We start from the raw sequence: 22,213 nt of genomic DNA, 5'->3' as shown, positions 1-22,213 counted from the left end.
GCTCCCCGGGACCCCCGGCGGGGCGCGGGGCGGCGCACGGCGCGAGCGGCCGTCGGTGCGGCGGGGGCTCGCAGGTCCCGCCCCGCTCGGTGCCCCGCCCCGGCCCGCCCCGCCGCGGCACATTCATGCGGCGGCGCTGGGCGCGGGCGGCGGCTCGGAGCGGCCCCGGCGCGGCGCCTCCCGCCGGGCCTCGGCGCATGTGAGCGGCGGCGGAGGCAGCAGGGCGGCGGCGGCGCCGCATCGGCCATGCGGTGGCCCCGCGGCCCCCGCGGCGCCTGGCGGCTGCTGCCCCGGCGCTCGCTGCTGGCCGCGCTCTTCCTCTTCTCGCTCTCCTCCTCCTTCCTCTACTTCGTGTATGTGGCGCCGGGCATCGGTAAGCGGCGGGCCGGGGCCCGGGGCGGGGGGGCGCGGGCAGGGGCGCGGGCGCCCCGGCTGCCGCTGGAAACGCTGAGTAATCCGCGCCCGGCCGGCCCGGGGCCGCGGCATCCCCGGCGGGGCGAGGGGCGGCCCGGGCCCGGCGCCCCCGGCTGCGGCTCCGCGGTGCCCGGCGCTGCCCGGCGCGTCCTCACCTCCCGCCGCGGCCGGAGGAGGGGGCGCTGCCCGCGGCGTGCCCGGCGCCCCTCGGGCCCGGCTGCGCTCCCCGGATCCCCGGGGCCCGCTCCCCGCGCTCCCCGCGCCGCCGGGGCCGAGCGGCGCCCGTGCCAGCGGCGAGCGGGGGGCAGCGAGCCCGCTGCTGCTGCCCGGAGTTTGTTTTGGAGGAGTGCAGTGTTGTCCAAGTGCTTGTGATCCGAACGTGCTCCCTCGCGGAAATCCTAACTCTGATTGTCAAGTGGGAAGGTGAGAAGTGTGTGTTTTAGAAGGAGAGCGAACTCGTCCCTGTGTTCCGTGTCATCGCTTCGTGGGGAACTGGAGGAGCCGTGTGTCAATATGGCCCGCACCCGGTGCTGCTGGGGCTGTCTGTCCATCTCCGCGGAGGTGCGGGAAGGCTTGTGCCCGGAAAGCATCTGTTCACTTCATACGGTGTATCTCGTTTCTGCAAGGAGCCAAGGCTCGTGGTTTGGCCTTCAACCAAACTTTGGCAACAATTTATTTCTATAGAAACGGCCCTTTCCAAAGAAATAGGGAGTTTCTCCTTGAAATGTCATTGGTATTGCTCATGCCATTCCTATCTTGGACATCCCAAGGAGATCTCTGTGCTTTCAAGGTGACTTCTGTGGGTTTTTATTTACAAATGATGTCCCGTGGCTGCCTCTGGGCTTTGGGAGCCTTTCCCAGGGCTGGGTAGGGGTTGGCTGGTGTGTGAGGCTCTGCTCGCGTCCTGGGCATGTCCCAAGTGAGGCTGGGTGTGCTGAGCCTTGCCGTGGTGGCCCAGGGAGGGCTGTGCTGGCCCCAGGCTCCGGGAGGCACAGCCTGGCCCCTTGGGTTCACTCTCGTGCTGCTGTGGGCCAGCGGCTCTGTGTCCAGTGCATCCTGCAGCCCCTTGTGGGGCAGGCACAGGGAATGGCGTGGCTCTCCATGAGCTGCCCAGGCCCACATAGAACTGCACTTGAAGAAGGAAATTTCTCTTGTAAGGATGTTTTTCTTCCTTTTTTTAGAGTATTCTGATTAATTTCATGTTACTTCTGTGTGGTCACCAGTCTTAGAGGTGGTGTAGGGTATAAATACATTTAAGGCTAGTTCTGTGCCAAGAGGATTTTCTCTGTGTGGACCTCAGATAATGTGGTCACGTCCTACCCAATGTTCTTCCTCTGTGATGCTCAAAGACGAGGCAAGGAGGTGTTAGTGGTCCCTGTCCCTACCCACCCATGGATGTCAGTGATGTTCTGAGTCATCTTCTCATCAGGTGACAGAAGATCTGCTTCCTTTTTTTTTTTAATTTCCTTCCTCTTTTAGCCAAAAATGTTTCCTCATGAAAGCCCAGCCCAGTATTCCTGGGATGGCTGGGCTAATCCTGCCAGCACTTGGAGGGAGTTTGTTTTTGGGCTGCAGGGGTGAGTAGAAGCTTGGGAGAAGAGCGAGTGTGATAGGAGATGAGCTGAGCTGGGGATTTGAATAAATCAGCCACATGCAGGTGATGGCGAGATGCTGTCAGCAGAGAGTTCTGGGGCATTTGTCCTGCCTGCTGCTGCCTCAGTGCACAGAGTGGGGCTGGGCTGCTCTCCTGTGGCCGCTGAAGGGCTGGGGAAATCTCTGTCCTGAGACCATCCCTTGTAGGGAATGCTGGGGAGGTGGGCAAAGAAGGACTCACAGTTCATTGGCTAAACCACGGGCAGGGAAGTGATTAATCCAGTGATGAATCAATTCCTTGATTGTACCTCAGTTGAAAAGAAAAAAATCCAAATAAATGGGACCTGAAGCTGCAAGTGAGCTTGAACCAGCTGGAGCCTGGAAGGGCTTTTGTCTGCTGGGTGCCACAGGCTGCTGGAAGGGTCTGTGCTTGTGGGTCAGCAGCTGCTGGTGGCAGGGCTGGAGCCAGCCTGCCCTGCCTGGGCATGGCCCTGTCACCATGGCTGGGAGCTGTCCCCAGCCCCACGTTTGTGGGGTAAATTTCGCGGCCCTGCCGAAGCGTGTTGTGTTCAAGCAGTTGTGCGCCAGTGCCAGGAGAAAACTGGGACGGTTGCGCTTCTGGGTGCTGTCTCAGCATTGGTGTGGAGCTGGCATGCTTGTCAGCTGGAAAAGCTGGATAACTGCTCCTGGTGCCTTTTGGAGATGGGCAAGGGACCCCAACCTGGGTTCTGAGTTGCCTGCCCAGTGCTGGCCTGCTACCTGATTGACCGCGGTGTTTGGCTCCTCGCAGCCCAGGTAACCCAGCAGTCTGCTCCAGATGGAAATGCAGGAAGAAAATTGTGTTTACTGTCAGCAAATAACCATGCTTGGCTCCTGCAGGCAGTCCAGGGCTTTTGGGCCTTATGTTTGTGTTGTGCCTGGACTTACGTGATGCCCAAGGTAGCTCCTCGTTTCTGTTCTTCCAAGGTTTCCTCCTGGGAACTGAAACGTTCTTGTGGCCTCAAGTTTGCACAGTGATCCAATGTAAACACGGGTGCCAGCTCCTTCCCAGCTCTCACATCCAATTCCCATGTGTCCTCCCCACACATCGCCCTGGCAGCTCCGTCCTGGGCTCCCACCCTGGCACGTGAAGTGCCAGGTACCTGGCCATGGCACAGGCACAGCAGGCTCTCCTTGAGCTCCAGCTGCTCCCGGTGACTGTGTGGGTCTGTCTCACCGTGTCATTGTGTGCAGGATGAGGTGGCACATTGTTCTGGAGGCTCCAGGAGCTGCCCTGGTGTCCCTGCTCAGGCAGCGGGTACGAGGGATGCCCGTGCGCGTGGGGAGGTGGCTTGTGCTCGCTGCTGTGCTCAGAGGGCCTGGGGCCAGCAGGGCACAGGGCTGCAGGGCAGGCTGGGCTTTCACTGCAGGAGCTCACACTGGCCTCATCTTGGAAAAAACAGAGCATGGCACGGGGCAAACAGCTTTGGCCTGTTATGGAGGTCAGGGGCCGCCTCGACAGGTTATTTTGTAGGGCTTGCTCTTGGCACTGAGGCTCTTGCCCCTGGGACAGCTGCCCTCTGTGCCCGTTGCCTTCCCAAATGGGATGTGGAGAAATGGGCTCGCCAGAGTCACTCTGTCCATGCCCAGAGCCCAGTGTTGGAGCAGGGATGATGTGGGCACAAAGAGGGTGCTGAGCTGGAGGTGGAACACCTGGAGAAGCTCTTTCTGTTTCATGCTATCCTCTGCTTCTGAATTCCTCCCTGGGATGTGGGCTTGTCCCTGTGTGTCCCATTTTCACATGCTGGTGGCTCATACAGCTTTTCTACAAGTGTCTGGTTTTATTCTCTTTGAACAGGGCCTAGGAAACTAAGGGAACTCCCTCCTGCAGCTGAAAGCAATAATGCTTTTTCAAGCTGCAAGTCATTTAATCTTGATACCTATAACTGCAACAGTGGGAAGGTCTCTGACCTTGGACTTGGTCCTGGTGTGGAGGGTGGTGGCTGCACGGCTGGGAGGGCTGGCAGGGGCCTTCCCTGGTGCTCAGGTAGCAGCTCTTGGCTTTTCCTTTGTTGTCTCAATGGCTGTTGGAGCCTCTATTTAATTTTATTTTTTTAATTTTGATTTTCCTAGGAGTCATACTTGGTTGGATATGATGCGGGAAAATAATGCAGAGAATTTAAATTACTGGGTGAAAGATTGTTACCTTTGAGAGAGAGCTGTAATTCAGTCTGCCTTTGCTTCCTCCAAACTTATCAGGAATTGCTCCCAACTGGTCATACAGGGCACGAAATAGCACCACTAGCCCTGAATTACATTTATGGTGCAAGAACTTGATTTTGATAGGCAGGAATGCTTTGAAACGCTGTTCTGTCAGGCTGTGTGTGGGTGACCAGCAAAGCAGGGCTGTGGGGACCAACAGCTGCCATGGTACAGCTCATTTGTCACTTTTGGAGCAGTATTGTATCACCAAAGGTGGCTGATGCAGCTTGGCCGTTTAATGCATCAGCCTGGCAGATCTTAGCACAGAGGAGTTCTGGGGATGAAAATGGCAAAAGGTTTTGCTACTGCCAGCTTGTCCCAGCTGGAGACACTCTGGCTGAGTGTCACCATGGTGGTGAGGGGCAGAGCGGTGGCCAGGGCAGGGGATGGCACTGGGGAGTGGAGCTGCTGGGCTGGGGAGCCCCAGCGGGGCAGGTGTGTGTGTGGGGAGAGGCTGCTGCTGCTGCTTTGCCTCCTGAGCCCTGCTGTGGGAGCCTGGGCAGAGGGAAGGGGTGGCAGGGCAGAGCCCCGAGCCAGGGCAGGGCGCGGGTGAGCCCCGGGCAGGGCGGGCAGGGCACGGGTGAGCCCCTGGCAGGGTGGGCAGGTCACGGGTGAGCCCCCGGCAGGGCGGGCAGGGCATGGGTGAGCCCCTGGCAGGGTGGGCAGGTCACGGGTGAGCCCCCCTGGCAGGGTGGGCAGGGCATGGGTGAGCCCCTGGCAGGGCAGGGCATGGGTGAGCCCCCGGCAGGGTGGGCAGGGCATGGGTGAGCCCCCGGCAGGGCGGGCAGGGCACAGGTGAGCCATTGGCAGGGCGGGACGCTGGTGAGCCGCGATGGCCTCGGCTTGGCCAGGCAGGGGCTGGGTGCAGGTGTCCTTCTGGGTTTGCTAGCAGCATGCTGGGTGTGTCTGAGCTTGGACACAAGGGGAAGGTGCAGCTTGGAATTGTGAAATGAGGTTTGTGCTGTCATAGCCCTGGCTTTCATCTCCAGGCCTTCCCCAGGCACATGAGCAGTGTGGTCTCTTCCTGTGGAGCACAGCAGCACTGCCCTCCCTCACCCTCCTCTGCCCAAAGATCTGCCAAGCAGCATTTCACAACCTGAGCAGGGAGCAGCCTGGTTCCACAGTGTGTCTCACAGAGAATATTGCAGTCATTGGGTCTGACAGTGATTGGGGGTGGTAACAAATGCTCAAGTGCTCCTTGATACAAGAACTTGAGCTTGGGGTCTCCTGTGCTCTGAGCAGGAGGAGACTGGTGGCAGCTGTGGGAAACGTTCCTTTGGCAGCACCAGGTTCTTCCAGCACAGAGTCCTACAAGGCAGGGCTGGGATGGGGAGCAGCCCTGTTCGCCCAGCTGCTCCTGTGCCAGTGTGTCCAGGATGTTGGTGGTGCAATGTTGGTTGGAGACCACTTCTTGCTCAAGGCTAACAAATTACTGTGAGGGCAGATGGATTACTGGGTTTTCCTTGCCTGTAAGCACCTGTGCTGTTTGTCAGGCACATCTGGTTTGGGTTATTTTGCTGGTGGCTCTCTGGGTGTTGCAACTGCAGATTATGTGTAGAGTTCATGTTTCATCCCTGTGTCTCTGGAAGCCTGGCTTGTGGGAGCTGATTGGCAGACACAAAAGCTTCCAGGTACTGGATCATTCCAATGAATTGAGTGCTTCAAAACCTCAATAATCTGTAGCAGAGCAGACCTTAAAGCAAAAGCACCCATGCTGTCAGCCCAGGAGACAATGGTTTTCATGGATTTGGGAGGCCATGGAAGGCCAGGGCTTCAGCAGGCACTCAGCTGCCTCAGGTGGTGCTGGTTCTGGTGGAGAGAAGGGCTCTGGCACTGCTGCTCTATTTCCTGGGCTGATCTCTGCCTCTCTTCCAGGTGGACTCATTAATTGCATTAACTCAGGCAGCATCTGCTCTGCAGGGTACGATGAACACCCTGGGGACCAATGCCGGAGCTGGGCGGTGTGGGGAGCTCTGTGTTTGCTCTGGATCCCATTTGAATGCTCTTACAACTGCTGGATTTAAATATCCAAGCACATGGAGTCCTTAAATACTTAATCTTAACTGAAATTTCGGGGAGCCTCCCAGGGGTGGCAGCAGTGGGGGTGGCGTGGCTGATGTGCCCTTGGCTCTGTGAGGGCTGAGGGCTCTGCAAGAGGAGCTGGACAGAGCAAGAAAAGCCTTCCCTCAACAGCTTTATTTTTAAAACATCATTGTCACAATACAATGTGTGTATTTACTTTGACAAAACCTTTGCTGGGTTATTTTAGTAAAGTTTATTTCCATACAGGCTTTTTCTTCTCCATTGCATTCAGAATCTTCTGGCTGTGGTTTTGGCTGGCAGCATTTTGAACATGGATGCTTTAGGGTGGTTAATGTGTGTTTGAAGCTTTTCTAGCACAAGCTCTAAATACCGTGGGGATTAGTCCTGTTTGGAGAGATAGAGGAGAAAATGTATAGTGGACTGTGCTGTTGAAATGCAAGATAAGCCCAAATCAGAAATTTTTGAGAGATGGTGGGTGTGGTTTTTTGGGGAATGTGGAATAGATAACATTAAAACCACCAGGGCTTTCAGCATTACCCTGGAGCTGCTCTTATTTTGAAAGGAAAGGTGGATTGGAAAGCTGAGGGTGATGTCAGTGCCCGGCAGGAGAAGAGCCCTGGGCCATCCTCATCTGCTGCTTGGACAGGTCCCAGGGGTGACAGTGGATGGCACGTGTGGCCCTGGTCCTGGTGGGAGGTGTCCTTGTGGGACGCTGCATGTGGAGTGGAGTGTGATGGGCAGGGCCACGGGGCCTTTTTCCATTCTAGAAGGGATTTCCTGGTGGTTGCTGGCCTTGCTAAAGTGAAGGAGGGACCCGGGGGGAGGTGGTTTTGGGGGATCCCTGGTGCTTTGTGGTGACACTTTGCTTTCTCAAGGCACGCAAATGTGCCTGCAGGGGTTTGAGAAGCTGGGTTTGAGCTCCTGCCTCCCTCCTGGCTGTGCAGGGCAGGTGATGGGTCAGTGCTTGCTGGGGCTTTAGCTGCAAGTGCGTGGTGATGTTGTGTGTGACTGCTAAAGGTCATTTTCCTAGGTTTTTGTTTGAGGTGCAAAACCAACAGGTTCTGCCTTTGTAAGCCCGCAGCCCATCCGTGGGCTGGCACAAAGCTCTCTGGAGCCCTTGCCCTGGGCAGGGCTGTCATCCTGGGGCCCCTCTGCAGGTGCTGCTGGGCAGCCCCTTCAGCACAGGGGACCAGCTGGGTGTGGGTGCCTGTCCCCAGCTCCCGGGGCAGGGCAGGGCTGCTCCCGGGGCGTGTGAGTGCAAATAGGACTGTGGATTTTCCCTCTGGTTTGGGCCTCGGTCTCCCGTGCTCGGTGGGAGCCTGTGCCCTTTTCCTGCCCCTTTTCCTGCCCCAATGGACAGGCCCCTTTCCCTGTGATGGTTGGGCTGTGTGGGACAGCTCCTATGATGCTGTTCCTCCTGTGCCTTTCCAACCTGACAGGTGAAGGCTGGGAGCTTTTCTGTGTGGAAGATGCCATGCACACATGATGGAAGGAAGGAAACACAGGCAGAGCACCCTCTGCACTGCTGTGGGCTGTGCTGTGAGCAGTTCCACCCGTGCTCGTTTGTGCGTCTGGAGAATTTTATGGCAAAATAATTGATTGGCTTTATTGAATGCTATTGCCATACAAATTATCCAAGGAGACTCTTGAGCCTGGTGCTGTGTTAGGCACCTCCCTTGCTTTGGAGAGCCTGGGCTGGGCTTGGCTGAGCGGTGCTCAGAGCCTGCCAAGAGGCTCCTGACTGGGGCTGGGGGGTCCCTGCACTGGCAGCGCAGGCTGGAGAGGGCCATGGGATGCCTGTGACACTCTGGATTGATGGTGAGGCCCCACAGCAGCAGGTTGGCAGCAAGCATTTTGGGTGGGAAGTGGAGAAGGTGACTACATGAATGCCCATGTTTATAAATTGCCTCCAAAAAAACCTGTACAAAGCAGCTGGAATAGGAGAGGAAAGCAAACACTGCAGTGCACCAGGTAGTCAAGTGCAAACAGATATTTTTTTCCCTCACTACCTGGCAGGAAAAGGAGGCATTTCAGTGCCTGCCTCCGTGCCCTCTGTGCCAGCAGGGCTGGCAGAGGCGCAGGCTGTGCCTCGGAGCCCTGGGCACTCCTGGCAGGGCTGGCATGCACGGGGGAAGCTGTGGGGATGCACAGAGCACAGGTAAATAAAATCAGCTGCTGGAACAGCCGTGTGCCTCGGCAGGAAAGCCAGGAGCTGCTGTGGCTGGCAATGAGTGCGGGCCGTGCCCAGAGCTCAGGGTGGGATCTGCAGCAGCCTGGGTGAGGGAGAGCACCGTGCATGCTGCGCTCCTGTCAGCAGACACGGGCTTCCCCTGGAGCTGGGGACCCTGCAGGGGCACGGGCTGGCCCCCGCTCCCGCAGGAATGTGAAATGCTTCCACACATGCAGCTCGCTCCTATTCTGCAGTCATTTTTTTTCTCCCTCAGTGTTTTTCCAACTCATGTCTTGCTGCCAGAGTCCATATTAATAATGCATGACTTTTTTTTATGGTGCTTCCTTCCCGGCGTCCCTTTCAGCTGCTGAGTCAGAGAAGATTGTTATAGCAGCAACCTCTGAAGCGGTGAAATGCCCCTGCAGTGCTCAACTGCTGTCATTTATCATCCCAGCTCCTCTGCGGGCAGCCTGTTCCCTTGCCTGGCTTGGGGGGAGGCTCCTCATGCCAAAATCCTGATTCCTGTTACACCAGCTGGTGACTGGCGAGCTGAGCTCTGCTCAGCCTTCCTGGCTGCTGTTTGGTGAGGACAGGTATTGCCTCTGTTGGCTGCTTGTTGTTGTTGTTGTTTGAAATCCTGTGAAGATTTTCCTGATCTGCCTGAAACAGTGTTTTGGGATTGTGCCCAAGACTTTTTTTTCCCCCTTTTTTCCCCTCCTTACTAATTTTTAAATATTTTTTTCCTCCTTTCTGCATGCCTCTCAATGCCTGGGCTTTTTCGGGTAATTGGGATGACAGAAGCCATATAATGTGTTAACTAGTTTAATGGGTTAAATTAGCTTAAAAATCTTTTCGGTAGCTGTTAAACATGCCTGGCTGCTGCAGGAAGTGTTGGAGCTGCTAATGCAGCATGAACAGAGATCTGCAGGCTGTGACCAGCCCCCAGAGGGTCACCTGCATGCAGAGCCAGTCCCCACCTGCTGGCTCCAAAACCTGGAGGGAAGCAGGGAGCAATAGCACTTGTCAGGGAATTACTCTTCTAAAGACTTCAGTAACACCTGCACTGTGGTCTCGGGAGCAGCTCTCCCCTGTCGCAGTACACCTTTGGGTGGCAGTGGTGCTGGGGTGGTCACTCTCCCAGTGTCCCACTGTTGAGGAGGGCACACACACGTGTGCGCCCGCGGTGCTGTGTGCTCTGGGGAGTGCAGAGGCTCTGGAAGGAGGAGCTGCTGCCTTTCCCTGCTCTCTCAGCTGCAGGAGCTCTGGGTGTGAGCCTGATGTCCTGCCTGCACACCTGCATCTCACCTGGGCCGGGCCCCTGGCTGGCCCTTGTGCTGTGCTTCCCCCTCAGCACCATCCTGTTCTGCTGAGGCTCCACGGGGCTGGGCTACTGATTCATTCCTCCCGAGGAAGGAAAAACTGCTGTGGTGTGAAATTCCCCCAAAGCTGCAGCACATCCTCCTTCCCTGCTGCAGCCTGGCTCCCTGCTCAGGATCAGTGAATTCCCCTTTCCTGGTTTTGTTTTTTTGAGGGTTTTGCTGGCTGTTGGGTGCCCTGGGGGCACCCTCGCCGTACCTGCCAGCTGGGAGGGTGCAGGTGCCTTCGTGGGCGCTTTGTGCGTGCTGCAGGGGAAGCTTTGCGGGAGGATGCCGTGGATGGGAGCGCACAGGGGCTGGCAGGAGCAGCCTTGCTGTGGCCAGCAGCTGCCCCAGTGCTGCTGCCTGCCCGGGACATGCCCCGGGGGACACCTGCACGGTGCCACAGCCCCGCTTGCCCCGCGGTGACACACGCTGCCACCCACAACTGGCGAGACGAGCAACTTGCTTCTCGGCTAACAAGATTTAGGTGGATTATGCTATGTATTTAATCAAGGGCTAAGCTGATTGCCTTATTTGGAATGGATCAAAGCCCTTGGAAATGCCAGCCTGGGGACCAGCTATTGAGTGGGAATGTGCCTCAGCCCTGTGCCGGGGTGCCGAGCCGTGCTCTCGAGGAAGCCCGAGGTTCAGCAGGCAGGTTTGACAGCAGCACTGACCAAGTGCAGAACCAGATTGGAGAAGTCTGAGGGGATGGGGAGGTAGGAGTGTGAGAATGTTATTAGTCATTGACCACCATGGAGCATTTGGGGGGAAAGGCTTCCTTTTCTAGCTTTCAGGTTGAAACCACGTTTCCAGATAGATAAAGCTTTGCGCTGACAGCTGAGATGCTCTGCTGTTTGGCAGTCAGGCTTCCACCTTCTAGAACAGCAGCTCTTGTAGCTTGTGTGGCTCTGCACTGGAGACCAAACTCCCTGCTGCTGGCACAGGGAGCCCCACACCTCCCTGCAGTGGCTGTCAGCAGCCTTGGAGCTCTCGGGGGCCTCTGCTCGCCTTGCCCTGGGCCCTGCGGGGCTCTGGCAGCACAGGAGCTGGTGCTGGTTGTGGAGGAGCCGGGCAGAGCCGGGCACTGGGTGTTCCTTGCTGCTGCCAGCCCACAGGCACTCGCTCCTTGCTGTGCCCTTGGTGTGCAGAGGGAGCCCACGGTTCGGAGCTGTCCCTACAGGCAGGTGTTTGCAGGGTGTTAAAAGTTTGAAATTACTTTCCAGTGAAGAGCTGTTGTGCTTGTCAGGGTTGGCCTGGAGGGGCAGGGCCAGCACAGTGTCCAAGGTGTGTGGTGTCTCTGTCCTGTGGGGCTGGGGTTTTTGCCACGAGAGGTGTGGAGGTGCTCTGGGTGCCCTGTGAGCTGTGAGCGTGATCTGGGCTGCTTCACCTGTGGGCACTGAGATGGTCCAGTTGAGCAAGATGTTGGAAATACACTGCTTATTCAAATCACCCTCTCTTTTTCTGAAAAGGGGAAGTTTATTCTAGGAACCAAGCTCTGTCTTGCTCCATTTGATGCAAGTATGGCAAGCATAGGTCACAGCTCTCCCACTCTGTGACTGTGGGCACTGCCTGTAGAACCGAAAATACCCCAACCAAAAGGCTTGGCTGGAGGAGCACGGGCAGCTTCTGCTTTGAGGTGGGTCAGGCTGCTCTCAGGCAGCAGCAGGTGCTCCCCACAGCATCGCTGCTCCTTCCTTTTGCATAAAGCAGCCCTGGGACCTTGCAAACATCTCTCCCCTCTGCCTCTCAGACCTCCTTGTTTTTGCCTGCTGCAGGAATAACCCTGGAGCAAGTGCAGGGATGTGCTCTGTCACACCCTCCTGTGCTGTGGGCCCTGGTGCGGGGCTGACAGAGCGTTTTGTGTGACAGCCAGGTGTAAAACGTTCCGTGTTCAATTACTGCTGATCAAACCTGCAAATAAGGTTAGGGGGCTGGCAGAGCATCTTGTGTGACAGCCAGGTGTAAAACGTTCCGTGTTCAATTACTGCTGATCAAACCTGCAAATAAGGTGCTGCCTCAGTTCTCCTTCTGCCCAGACCCATTATGCATCTTCCTGCCGAACTCGTATTTGGAGCTATAGGAAAGGCTCGGTCAAGCATCCCTTTGTGTTTGGAGGGCCTGGGCAGGATTGTCATTGTGCCAGTGTGCAGCCACCCCCTCAGCCTGACTTTGGGGTGTCCTAGGCTGGCCTGGATGGCCTGGCAGTTTCTGGGCTGCAGCAGCAGGGTCTCTGCTGGTACCTGCCCTGTGAGCAGCTCCAGGGCTGCTGCTTCTGTGCACGGGCTGGGAAGGGCCCTGGGGCAGGAGCAGATGGAGGGAGCTGTGGCAGGAGGGGGTGCTCTGGGTTAACCCTGCTTTCACCTAATTAAACAGGAGAAAACGCCTGTCAACACAGCATTGTGGGTGTGCTGCGGCGCTGCAGAAAGCTGGGGCAGAGCAGGGCTCATGGCAGTGCTGACTCTGACCCTTTTCCCCACACTGCCCTCCCCCAGCTGCACGAGGGGCGTCCCCTTGGCTGGGGAGGGGTCACCAATCCCCAGCACCACGGGGAGAGAGCAGCACGGCATTTACGGGGGAAAATGGCCTTTGGCTGTAATAGCTTGGGGAAGCAAACACAACCCGCACAAATTGGGTGACTTGAGTGGGTAAATGGGTGTAATGCAACATCTCGTTATCCAGATGGAGGGAATGGCTGGTGCCTTGGCAGGGAGGAGGAGGAGGGTGGGCAGCTGCATTGCTGTGGGCCCATGCCATGCCCAGGGAGCTGGAGGCGGGCAGGGTCTGTGGGGTGCCAGCCTCAGCCAGCTCCTTGCTGAGACCCCTTGGGCTGCCCTGGCCCAGTCCTGCCCTCGCTGCCTGCTCTGCTCTTCTGGCTGCCCCACCTGGGAGCACTGGCCTCCCATTCCCGAGGTGTTTCATTTTTCCAAGGTAGCCATATGTCTGACTCGTGTTTGCAGGGCTCCATTTCTGGCTGCAGCCAGGCTGGAATTGATTAGTTCATTATTTTCCCCCCTCTGCCCTGTTGCTTGTATCAATGGGAGAGTGGTCAGAGCCCTTGGCAGACACTCAGGTCTCTTAAGGAAACTTAAGTTGCTGCTGTGTGCAAGGAGCAAGGAGGTGTTTCAGTGGGAGAGAGGGAAGGAGGAAAAGGATGTTTGCTGCCCCCTCATGTGCCCCTGTGTGTGCTCATCCCTTCCGGAGCAGCTGCAGAGCCGATGAGAGCTGGTGCCCGGGGCAGGAGGAGGCAGCGATGGCTGCTCCTGCCCACAGAGGGACAGGCAGGATGTTTTGTGCCCCATGTCCACAGGCTGATCACAGACAGCCTGTGCTGAACCTGCCTCAGGTTGTTGCTGTCTGTATGGAGCCAGGTGAGCCTGGTGGGCCGTGAGCCTTGTCCCCCTCGGTGGTGGTGGCCCCTGAGCCCCGGCCGCAGCTCGGGGCTGTGCTGGTGCTGATCCCTTGCTGAGCTGGCTGGCTCAATAGCCTTGTGGCCGCTTATCTGGGATTAATGTGTAACTGAATGGCAGTGCTGGTGTGGTGCTGTGGTACAGGGTGGTGCCGATCTGCTCTCTAATTCCCCCTGCCCGTGATAAGGGTCAGGGCCTGCCCGTGCCTGGCGCCGGCGCTGCTGGGGAGGGTTGGGGTGTCTGGGAGGAGGGAAGGGCAGTGCTGGGGCAGCACGAGCCTGCCCTGCACACAGTCTGTCCTGAAGGGCACGGGTGGCACAGGCCTGGGGTGATGGAAGGAAGGGATTTTCTTTTCCCTGTTCATGGCATCCCAAACAGACTCATGCTATTGCTCTTCTGCTGACACACAGGGAGGCGTCACACAGGCTGGGATTTGATGGGCAGTCTCTTTGGTGTTAAATAAGTTCATAGATGGAGGGATGATTTTTTTCCAGTGAGGTCATTCCCCACACTGATAATGGAATCAGTTAATTTATTTACAGCAGCTGTGTTACCAGTTTGCTTGTCAGGCGGAAGAAAATCATATAAAAATATTGTGTGTTCCAAGGTTGCATAGCTCACAACAAAGCTAATAAATGTCTTGGGACATCAGAGTGCTTACAAAATCTCATAGGTAATGGTCTGTATGCTGGAAGTTCAAAGTTGCACCCTTTCTCTGATAGCTTTTTTGCTTCTAATAAAACACAGCAGCTGGAGAGGCCATTCAGTGTTGCCTTTAATTATTGCAGACAAGAACAACTCTGTAATCTGACTGTGGAGGTCAAGCTGCTGTGGGTCCTAAATGGGTACACTCACTGCATGGTGAGAGTACCCTTGGCAGGGAGCTCTGAGCTGCTGCCTTTGAAAATCTCGGACAACAATCATCCCACATGATTTGAAGAATTCCAGCTTGGAGAATTTTTTAGGAGTTGAAAGGGCTGGCAAGCCAGGCAGATGCATAGTGTGGAGGTGGGGCTGTGGCTGTGCTCCTTCCCTGGCTGTTGGCACGGCTGCTTTCCCAGGACCTGGCGATGTACAGAAAAGAAACCACAGCAGGGACAGTCTCGGGGTGTTGCTGCCGGGGGATCTCTCCTTGTCTCCATGGTGCAAATCCCGTTTGCTGCAAAGCAGCCTCTGTACGGTCGGGGCTGAGGCAGCTCGGGATGCTTTATTCCCGCGTGGCATTGCAGAGATGGGCCTGTCCCGGGCCGTTTAGCCCCGGTGAGAGTGGAAGCAGCAGGTTCACGTCAGGTCAGAGGCCGCAGCTGCTGCAGGTGGCCGTGTCGTGCCGAGCAGGGCGGTGCTGCGTGTGCCAGGCGAGCCGGGCGCGCTCTGCCCCTGCCGTGCCCCTCTGCTGGGCGTCCCCGCCTGCCCTGCGGAGCTCGGAGCCAGGGACAGGCTGGGCACAGGCCAGCCCTCCTCGGGGTGAGTGTCCCTGCCCTGGGATCCTCCCGTGCGGGTCCCCTGGGCCGCAGCATCGTGGGCGAGCTCGGCCGCGAGCAGGGCTTTCCCCGAGCTGGTTTTTTCAGGCGATGTATGTAGGACATGCTGGACCGCGCTCCAGCCACAAATGGCACCGGGAGCTGTGCCGCGGGTCTCGCTGAACGGAGCGGGGAGCGCCCGCTCTCCTGGACGCTGCGGCACCGCCCTGCGCGGTGTGCGGGGCCCTGCCCCGAGTGCGGCCGGAGAGCGGGGCCCCTGCCCGGTGTGCCGGTGGGCAAGCAGCGCCCTGCCCCGGGTGCAGCCCCTGCCCGGTGTGCCGGTGGGCAAGCAGCGCCCTGCCCGGTGTGCAGCCCCTGCCCCTCGCAGCCCCTGCCCCGGGTGCAGCCCCTGCCCAGTGTGCCACCCTTCGCAGCCCCTGCCCCGTGTGCGGCCCCTCCGCCAGCCGGGTGTGACAGGCAGGGCACTGACCTGGAAGAGCCTCTCGGACCCCCTTGGAACGGCTCCCTTGCAGCAGGCATGAGGCTGTGCATGTGATAACCCTTTTTGTTCAGCCACGCTGAACTTGTAAAACATGCTTGAAAAATCAGGTCTGTGGTTTTTTGGGGGGGGAATAGCCAAAACAACAGAACCTGTTCTCTTTTTCTCCATCAAAGTCAGGGTGTTAAAAGGCCAGGCAGTGCAGTTTGTGGTGTGTGAACTGAGTCAGTAGATCCATTACTCTTAAGTTGTTTTTTGACAGTTTCCGATGGGTACTCTCCAATGGGCATAATCTCCTAATTTGCAAGACTAACAAATCAATGATTTCAAAATCTATTTAACTGGTGTTTGATGTGTATGGAAATTTAAAATCCAAATTCCACCTGTCTCCTGTTCTCTGCTATGGTCTGACTGTATTCTAGATTGCTTCCAGCTGGTGAAGGACAGCACTGGTGAACTCCCTACTGACTGCATTTCCTCGGCAGTGCCACTCCACATGTCCCCATTTTCCTGCGTGTCCTGTGGCTGCCTGGTTGAGCAGGATGCCCGGGCTGGTGGCAGGGCCTGCCTGCAGTGGAGGATTTCCTTTGTCTCCTGCAGCAGTTCCAGTTCCCATGGCCCAGTGGATGAGGAGTTGTCCCCATGTCCTTCCCTGCCCTCCTGCTTCAAGGACAGTGCTGGGGAGGTTCTGTGTGTTTTTTCCTCTCCCTTGCTCACCCAAGCGTTCACTTAATTCTTATTTATTATTTTTCTTAACGAAAGCTCTCCCTCTGTTTGTTCATCCTGATCCTCCATGAGCACTGGGCTCAGGCGCTGGGATTCCTGACGCCTTCGGAGGGTGTCCAGGAGGCAGGAATTCCCACCCCTTTGTCTCCTAATGAACAGAAGGAACAAGCGCCGGGCTGTGAGTGTTTGGAAGTGCAAATGTTTGCTGTGGCAGCAGCAGCCGGTGCTGCCAGCCCCGAGGTCGGGTCGGTGTCAGCGGCTGCTGAGGAGCCTTTGATTGCTCATTTGTGGTGGCTGCGTTTGTGCTCTGCCTGCACGGAACGTGCTGCCGGCGGATCCCTGCTGCTCCTGGGAGCCTTTGTGCCCATCCTGGTGAAGGGAGCGGGATGGGGAGAGCGGACTGGCTGGAGATGGGCACGGAGGGGTGGAAAATAGCCAGGACGTGCAGCCGTGTGCAGTCGCATCTCCTGAATGGCAATTAAAGCAGGAGAGTCTGGATCTCTCGAGGAAGGGTAATATTTAACTCGGGCAAGTGCTTGTTGTGCTCTGTGCTCCAGCCTGCACGTGTCACTGTGCCCTTCCTCAGAGAGAGCTGCAGCAGAGACCTGCATTGCTCTTGGGCTTGCAGAGCCTGGTGTGATTTTACAGCCATCCCTGCATTACATTACACGGGTAACTGTGTGCTCCTGGCTCTCCCCTGCTCGGAGCTGGGTTGGCACATGTTGGCACTGCACCTGGCCTGGCACCACTGCCAGCCCTGCCTGCTGCTGGGGTGCAGAGCTCCTTCCTCGGCTGCTTTGGGGCTGTGGGTGCTTTATGAGTTCCCTTCTGGGCTTGCCCGTGTGTGCAGAGCATGTTGTGCTCCCCTTGCTGGGTATCCTAAAGCAGTGCAGTGGCACAAACACCTCCGTGCAGGCAGCTGTGGGAGTACAAATGGAAGTTGCCACCTTAAATGTGTACCTGAAAAATTTAGAATCTCTTAGTATAATACGGATTTTCCTCCCCTTGCGGAGGCTTCCCCAGGGTCATTTTTCTGTAAGACAATTCAGGCACAAATTTCCCATATTCAGGTTTTGACTGAGTGTCGCTTTAGCCTCCCATCTTCCTGCTTGCTGTGTGCACGTGCAAGCTGCCAACTTGCCAATTTTGGGAACAAGTGGTTTGTAATTACCAGCTCAGTGCTGCTGCTGCACTGTTAATTCTTAGACCATTTAATGTATCAAATTATTCCTTCCTGTGCTATTTAGAGGCAAAGGGCTAAGTAACAGTGATGGCATTAATATTAAATTCTCTAAAACTAATAGGAACCTCTTATTTAATTGTTCTGGCACTCAGCATGTCTGGGGAATACAGTGCCACTGGAAAGCTAATGGAGACAGAGGTCTCATGGTGTATTAACGCTGGGATGCTGCTACTTTTCCTAGTTGGGTTATTTATGAGTTAAGACTATCGTAACTGTCTATCAGTGCCTTAGAGGCTTACTTTGATTAAACCCCTTTATTTTGCTAATGCTAATGGAGCTGGATTGATGCTGGGGATCTGCGGGGAGAGCTTAGCAAAAGGCTTAACGCAGACATGACTCTGCTGGTTTTGCTGTCTCCGGGCCCTGCAGGAGGTGTCTGCAGCGGGCAGGACCCCCCAGCCCTGCAGGGTGACCTGGGCACCCACCCTGCTGCCTGTGGGACCCTCATCCCTTCCCAGTCACTGCTGCATCTCCCATGTGAGGCGTCCCACGAGCTCTGCTGGGCACCTTGTGCCCACTGCCAGCATCTGGCAGAGTGTTCAGCAGGAGTTTCCCTGGTTTGTGACTGTGCAGGTTGAAATGGGGGCTCTGGGGGCCAGCAGGGATTGTCCTTGCTGGTGCAGGGCTCCGGGTGCTGGCGGGAGAAGGCTGCACGTAGCAGTGAGACCCTGATGAGCCCAAAGAGCCCTTCTGTGCTTCTGCAGCACGAGTGCACTAATGAATGGGAAAATGCTGAATGTGACAGAAAGCCCTAAGTGTCAAAGCAGAGGAAGGCTGGCTCCTTCCTCAGGAAAGCCTGGCTGCCGTGCTGGGCGCTGATACTGCTGCAGGCATGCAGGGCAGCTGTGAGCCACTTGGCCCCTCTTCCTGCCCCGGCTTCAGGGGCTGTGTCCCCCAGCCCGGGCTCCCCGCTGTCCCTGCAGCTGCAGGAAGGTCCCGTGTCGGGGTCAGCAGTGGGACGTGTCCGTCTGCCCCTGTCCTGTGTCGGGGGCTGGCACAGATCACAGTCAGTCCTCTTCCAAATCAGCTCCCAAGCTGCAAATTACCCTGTTGCCTCTTCTAGTATGTATCATCATGATGAAACCAATTTTCCATGGGAGAGTCAGCTGTTTCTTGATTAGAAGTGCTCCAAAAATACTAACAGAGAAATGATTACAGGAAGACTTCAGTGCTCATTTATATAATTGGACTTTACTTCCCTGGCTGAAGTTGTTGCATCCACTCCTGGCTGGAGTGAGCACTGGCTCTCCCAGTTTGCTTGTGAGCAGAGAGGTGAGGGTGCAGCATCCCAAGGGGTGCCATGCCCTGGGGTGCAGCCTCCTGCCTCTGTTCCAGCTGGTGACAAGCTGTCCTGGTTTCTGTGTGTTTAAATCACAGCAGGGTTGACTTGTCCTTTAATGAACCAACAAGAATAATCTTCAGGCAGTTATTTGAGCAAATGGATTCTTAAATTCTGCTTGTTTTCTGGGTGGGGAGTGAGGATTTGCTGGAAATTAATAGGAGAAGGAACAGCTCCCCTCTCCCATGCTGTCCCTGTGCAGCTGCCCAGTGGCAGCAGCCGGGCTGTTGGCACTCCGTGCTGTGCTCTGCAGCCCCGCATGCTCACAGGGAAGAAAGGCAGAAGGCCGATGCAATTTCCGAGATCATCCTGTGTGATGAGATTAGCAATATTTCACAACAGGGAGAATTGCTTTCTGGCTGAGCCACGGCTCAGGCCAAGCCCGGCACGACCCCGTGTCTGCAGCAGGGAACGCTCGGGGTGATGGGCATCTGCTCTGGAAAACGCCTCTGGGTACAGGGGCCCTGGGCTCTGTAGGGTCGGCCAGGTCAGGCTTAATAAATTTAAAACATGGCTAATTTGCTCATCAAAAGAGCAGTAAATGGAGGAGGAGTGAGATTTGAGCTCGGTGCAGCGATTCCCAAATGATGGTGCAGCCCCAGCCCTGGCCACAGCAGCCCCTGGAGCTAATCTGAGTGCGGTGTGTGCACAGGGAGTGAAGTGTTTACAATAACGTGGTTTAAATCCGATTTTCTGACCTGAAAGAATTGCATGTTCCGGATAAACACAGTGTTTGTGAAGCTTATCCCATGCAGGCGGTTTTGGGGGTAGGAGAAGGAGCTCTGGTCATGGGGGCTGTTGTTGTTGGATGTTTGGCGTGTTGATGGCACACCGTGCGTGGCCAGGTGTCTCTTAATCATCTGCGTGAAGGGGTTAATATGTGAAGAGGCCCCTGCTGCTGACACAGAGCCGGTGGTGTTGCTGGCCCTGCCCTGGGTGCTGTGACGGTCTGCTCGGGGCTGCCGCGGCCGCCGGAGCAGCCCGGCCCTGCGAGCCGTGTCATGTGGCTGCGGCGGGGCCGGCCCGCTCTGCGCCGCGCAGGGAACAAACGGCGCTTTGAGCGCCCGAGAGCCGCCCTCTGCCTCAAACGCACCAGGGCTGCGCGCTCATCTGTCTCTCCTGCTCTTTCATGCTTCACCAAACCTGCATCTGCTTTACCCAGCCAGCAGAAGCATAATGAAGTAGAAAGTGAAATTACTTGGTCAGCATCAGCGAGCTGTTTTCCCGCGCTGGCCCAGCTCCGTGTGCTCTGGGAGATGCGGACGGGCTGCCCCTTCCTGCGGCACCTGGGCCCGAGAGCAGCCCGGCTGAGCGCCTCCGGCCCCCACGGCTCTGTGCCGGGGAGAGGAGCCGTGCCTGCCTCCTGAGCGGGCTCGGTGATTGTGGGAGGGCTGTCCGAGCCGCCTGGAGGCGGTGCCGGGGCTGCGGTGCCCCGTCCTGCTCAGTCCGTGCCCGGCCGTGCCCTGCCCGGAGGGATGCTGTGTCCATGCCCTGCCCGGAGAGATGCTGTGCCCGTGGCTGCATGCCCTGCCATGCCCTGCCCGGCTCTGAGGGTTGCTGTGCCCATGGCTACATGCCCTGCCCAGCTCTAGGGGTTGCTGTGCCCGTGCCCTGCCATGCCCTGCCCGGCTCTGAGGGTTGCTGTGCCCATGGCTACATGCCCTGCCCAGCTCTAGGGGTTGCTGTGCCCGTGCCCTGCCATGCCCTGCCCAGCTCTGGGGGTTGCTGTGCCCGTGGCTGCATGCCCTGCCCTGCTTGCTGCTGCCTGCTGGTAGGGCCTGGTGCCAGCAGCAGGGTGGCTGCTGTCACTGGGCAGGACGTGGCCTTGGGGACCAGGTGCCCCGAGTGCCAACGTGGTGGTGGCACACCCGAGGCAGGGCTGTGGCTGGGTCTTGCTGAGCAGCTGCACCAGAGCTCACTCTGATTTAAGCTGTAGCTGCCACCAGCTGACCTGGCAGTCGCTCTGGTAGCAGAGCTGGCCCCAGAACAGGTGGCTGAGCCAAGAGGGTTTGAGCTTTGTCTGAGGCAGCTCCTGCTCATTGCTGTGAAACTGCTGGCTTCAGGTGCCATCACTGCCCCAACTGCAAAGCATACACACGTGGGAAGGGAGGGGCTGGAAATGGACATTCAAAATTGCATTTCAAGGTGTTTAATTGCCAAGCGGTTAATGCAGTGGACCCCCTTCTTTATGAAAATCCAGTGATTCCCCATGGCTCAGAGACAGGGTGGGCATGGGCAGGGCTCTGGGCATGACGTGGCGCTCCATCCCCCTTTCAAATATTTACTGTGTGAAAACAAAATACAGTTGGGATTGGGAAATGTGTCTGGGCAGGCTTTCTGGAGCAGCCTCAGTGTGTGGGTGCAGAAGGGGGGCGGCTGTGGGGGTGCAGGGTGTACCCCGGGATGGGGACCCCGCTCTCCTGTGGCAGTGCCATATCCAACCTGTGCTCCTGGTGCCTCCAGCCATGGCTGTGCCTTCCTGGTGCTGGTAGCTGCTGGTGTCAGGCTGTGATATGCCTGCTGTACAAATGACCTGTCTGCCATGGGTGTTTCCTGGTGACATTGCATCAGCTGCTGCCCTCCTCTGAGCAGGGTCTCTGTTGTTTCCTTGGCCCAGTGCCCTCTTTATCCCTCCTGGAGTCTTTTGACCTGGTTTTTTAATGACTAGTGCAGAATAGCCCTTCTAGGTTGCCCCTTCTCAGTATCTTCATGTCAAGATTTTATTTGTTTTCCACTTCATTCTTAAGCCTCAAACTCCACCAAGAGGGTTGTGGCTGGCACCGTGATGCTGGCGAGGGGTGCTGTGCATGGTGTCTGTCCTGCTGCCCCTGTGGGTGTCTGTCCTGCCCTGCCATGGGAGCTGCTGGGGACACAGGGCTGTGCTTGCTGCTGTTGCTTTGGGGCCTGGTGCTGCCAGCTGGGTGTCAGCTTAAACTGAAACCTAATCGGGCTCAGCCTGAGCTGTGCCAGGGCACGGGGTCAGCAGGAGAGGAGAGGGGGAAGGAACGTGGCTGGGGAGCTGCCCTGGGGACCCAGGGCTTGTGCTGCTGCCTGCCCAGGGGTGTGACATGCTGAGGGCTTGGAGCCTGGCGTGGGCATGCTTTTTGTGGTGCTTTTTGTGGTGCCTCTGCCAGGCAAGTGCCAGCCCTCAGTGCTGCGGTCTGGAACAGCTGCCCTTCTCCAGGTACACAGCTGGGTTTCCTGTTATAATGATATTTCCTAATTAAACCTCCCTAATTAAGCAGTCAAAGATGCTGTTGGTGAAGCTGCAGTGCTGTCTCACAGCCTGTGGGTTGTGGTAGTCAGGTTTGGCTGGGTACATCCCCCTTGTCACCAGCTGGGTTCCCACACGTGCCCTACGCCTCCACTGCCCGATTCCCTGCCCTTCCCAGCTCTGCTGCAGCACATGCAGCCCAGGGATCCTTCTGGCATGGCAGCTGAAATCAAGCAGGAGGCTGGGAGTGCTTCCAAAAGACCCTGATTTCTTTTCCCTGCAAAAGCTGCTGCTGATGGAAATATTCCTTTTTCTTCCTCCTTGCAGTGAACACCTACCTCTTCATGATGCAAGCCCAAGGCATCATGATCCGTGAGAACATGCGAACTATAGGAGCTCAGGTGTACGAGCAGGTGGTCCGCAGTGCCTATGCCAAGAGGAACAGCAGCGTCAATGACTCAGGTACTTCTTGAATAACTGAAATTTTGATTCAAGGTCCCATT

At 57.0% G+C, this 22,213-nt stretch overlaps 1 protein-coding gene across 1 annotated transcript in view; it reads left to right on the top strand.

Annotated features, from left to right (window-relative positions):
* The first annotated feature begins 246 nt into the window (after positions 1-246).
* Positions 247-22,213, top strand: part of B4GALT5 (beta-1,4-galactosyltransferase 5) — a 30,606-nt gene continuing 8,639 nt past the window's right edge. The window contains exons 1-2 of the mRNA XM_058036081.1: positions 247-373; positions 22,038-22,172. Of these exons, the coding sequence (XP_057892064.1) occupies positions 247-373; positions 22,038-22,172 (262 nt within the window). The remainder of the gene's footprint in view (positions 374-22,037; positions 22,173-22,213) is intronic.

This window comes from Melospiza georgiana, chromosome 17, assembly GCF_028018845.1.
Source record: "Melospiza georgiana isolate bMelGeo1 chromosome 17, bMelGeo1.pri, whole genome shotgun sequence".
In the NCBI taxonomy this organism is placed as follows: domain Eukaryota; kingdom Metazoa; phylum Chordata; class Aves; order Passeriformes; family Passerellidae; genus Melospiza; species Melospiza georgiana.
The sequence above is the reverse complement of the archived record's forward strand: the minus strand, read 5'-3'. Positions and strand labels throughout refer to the sequence as shown.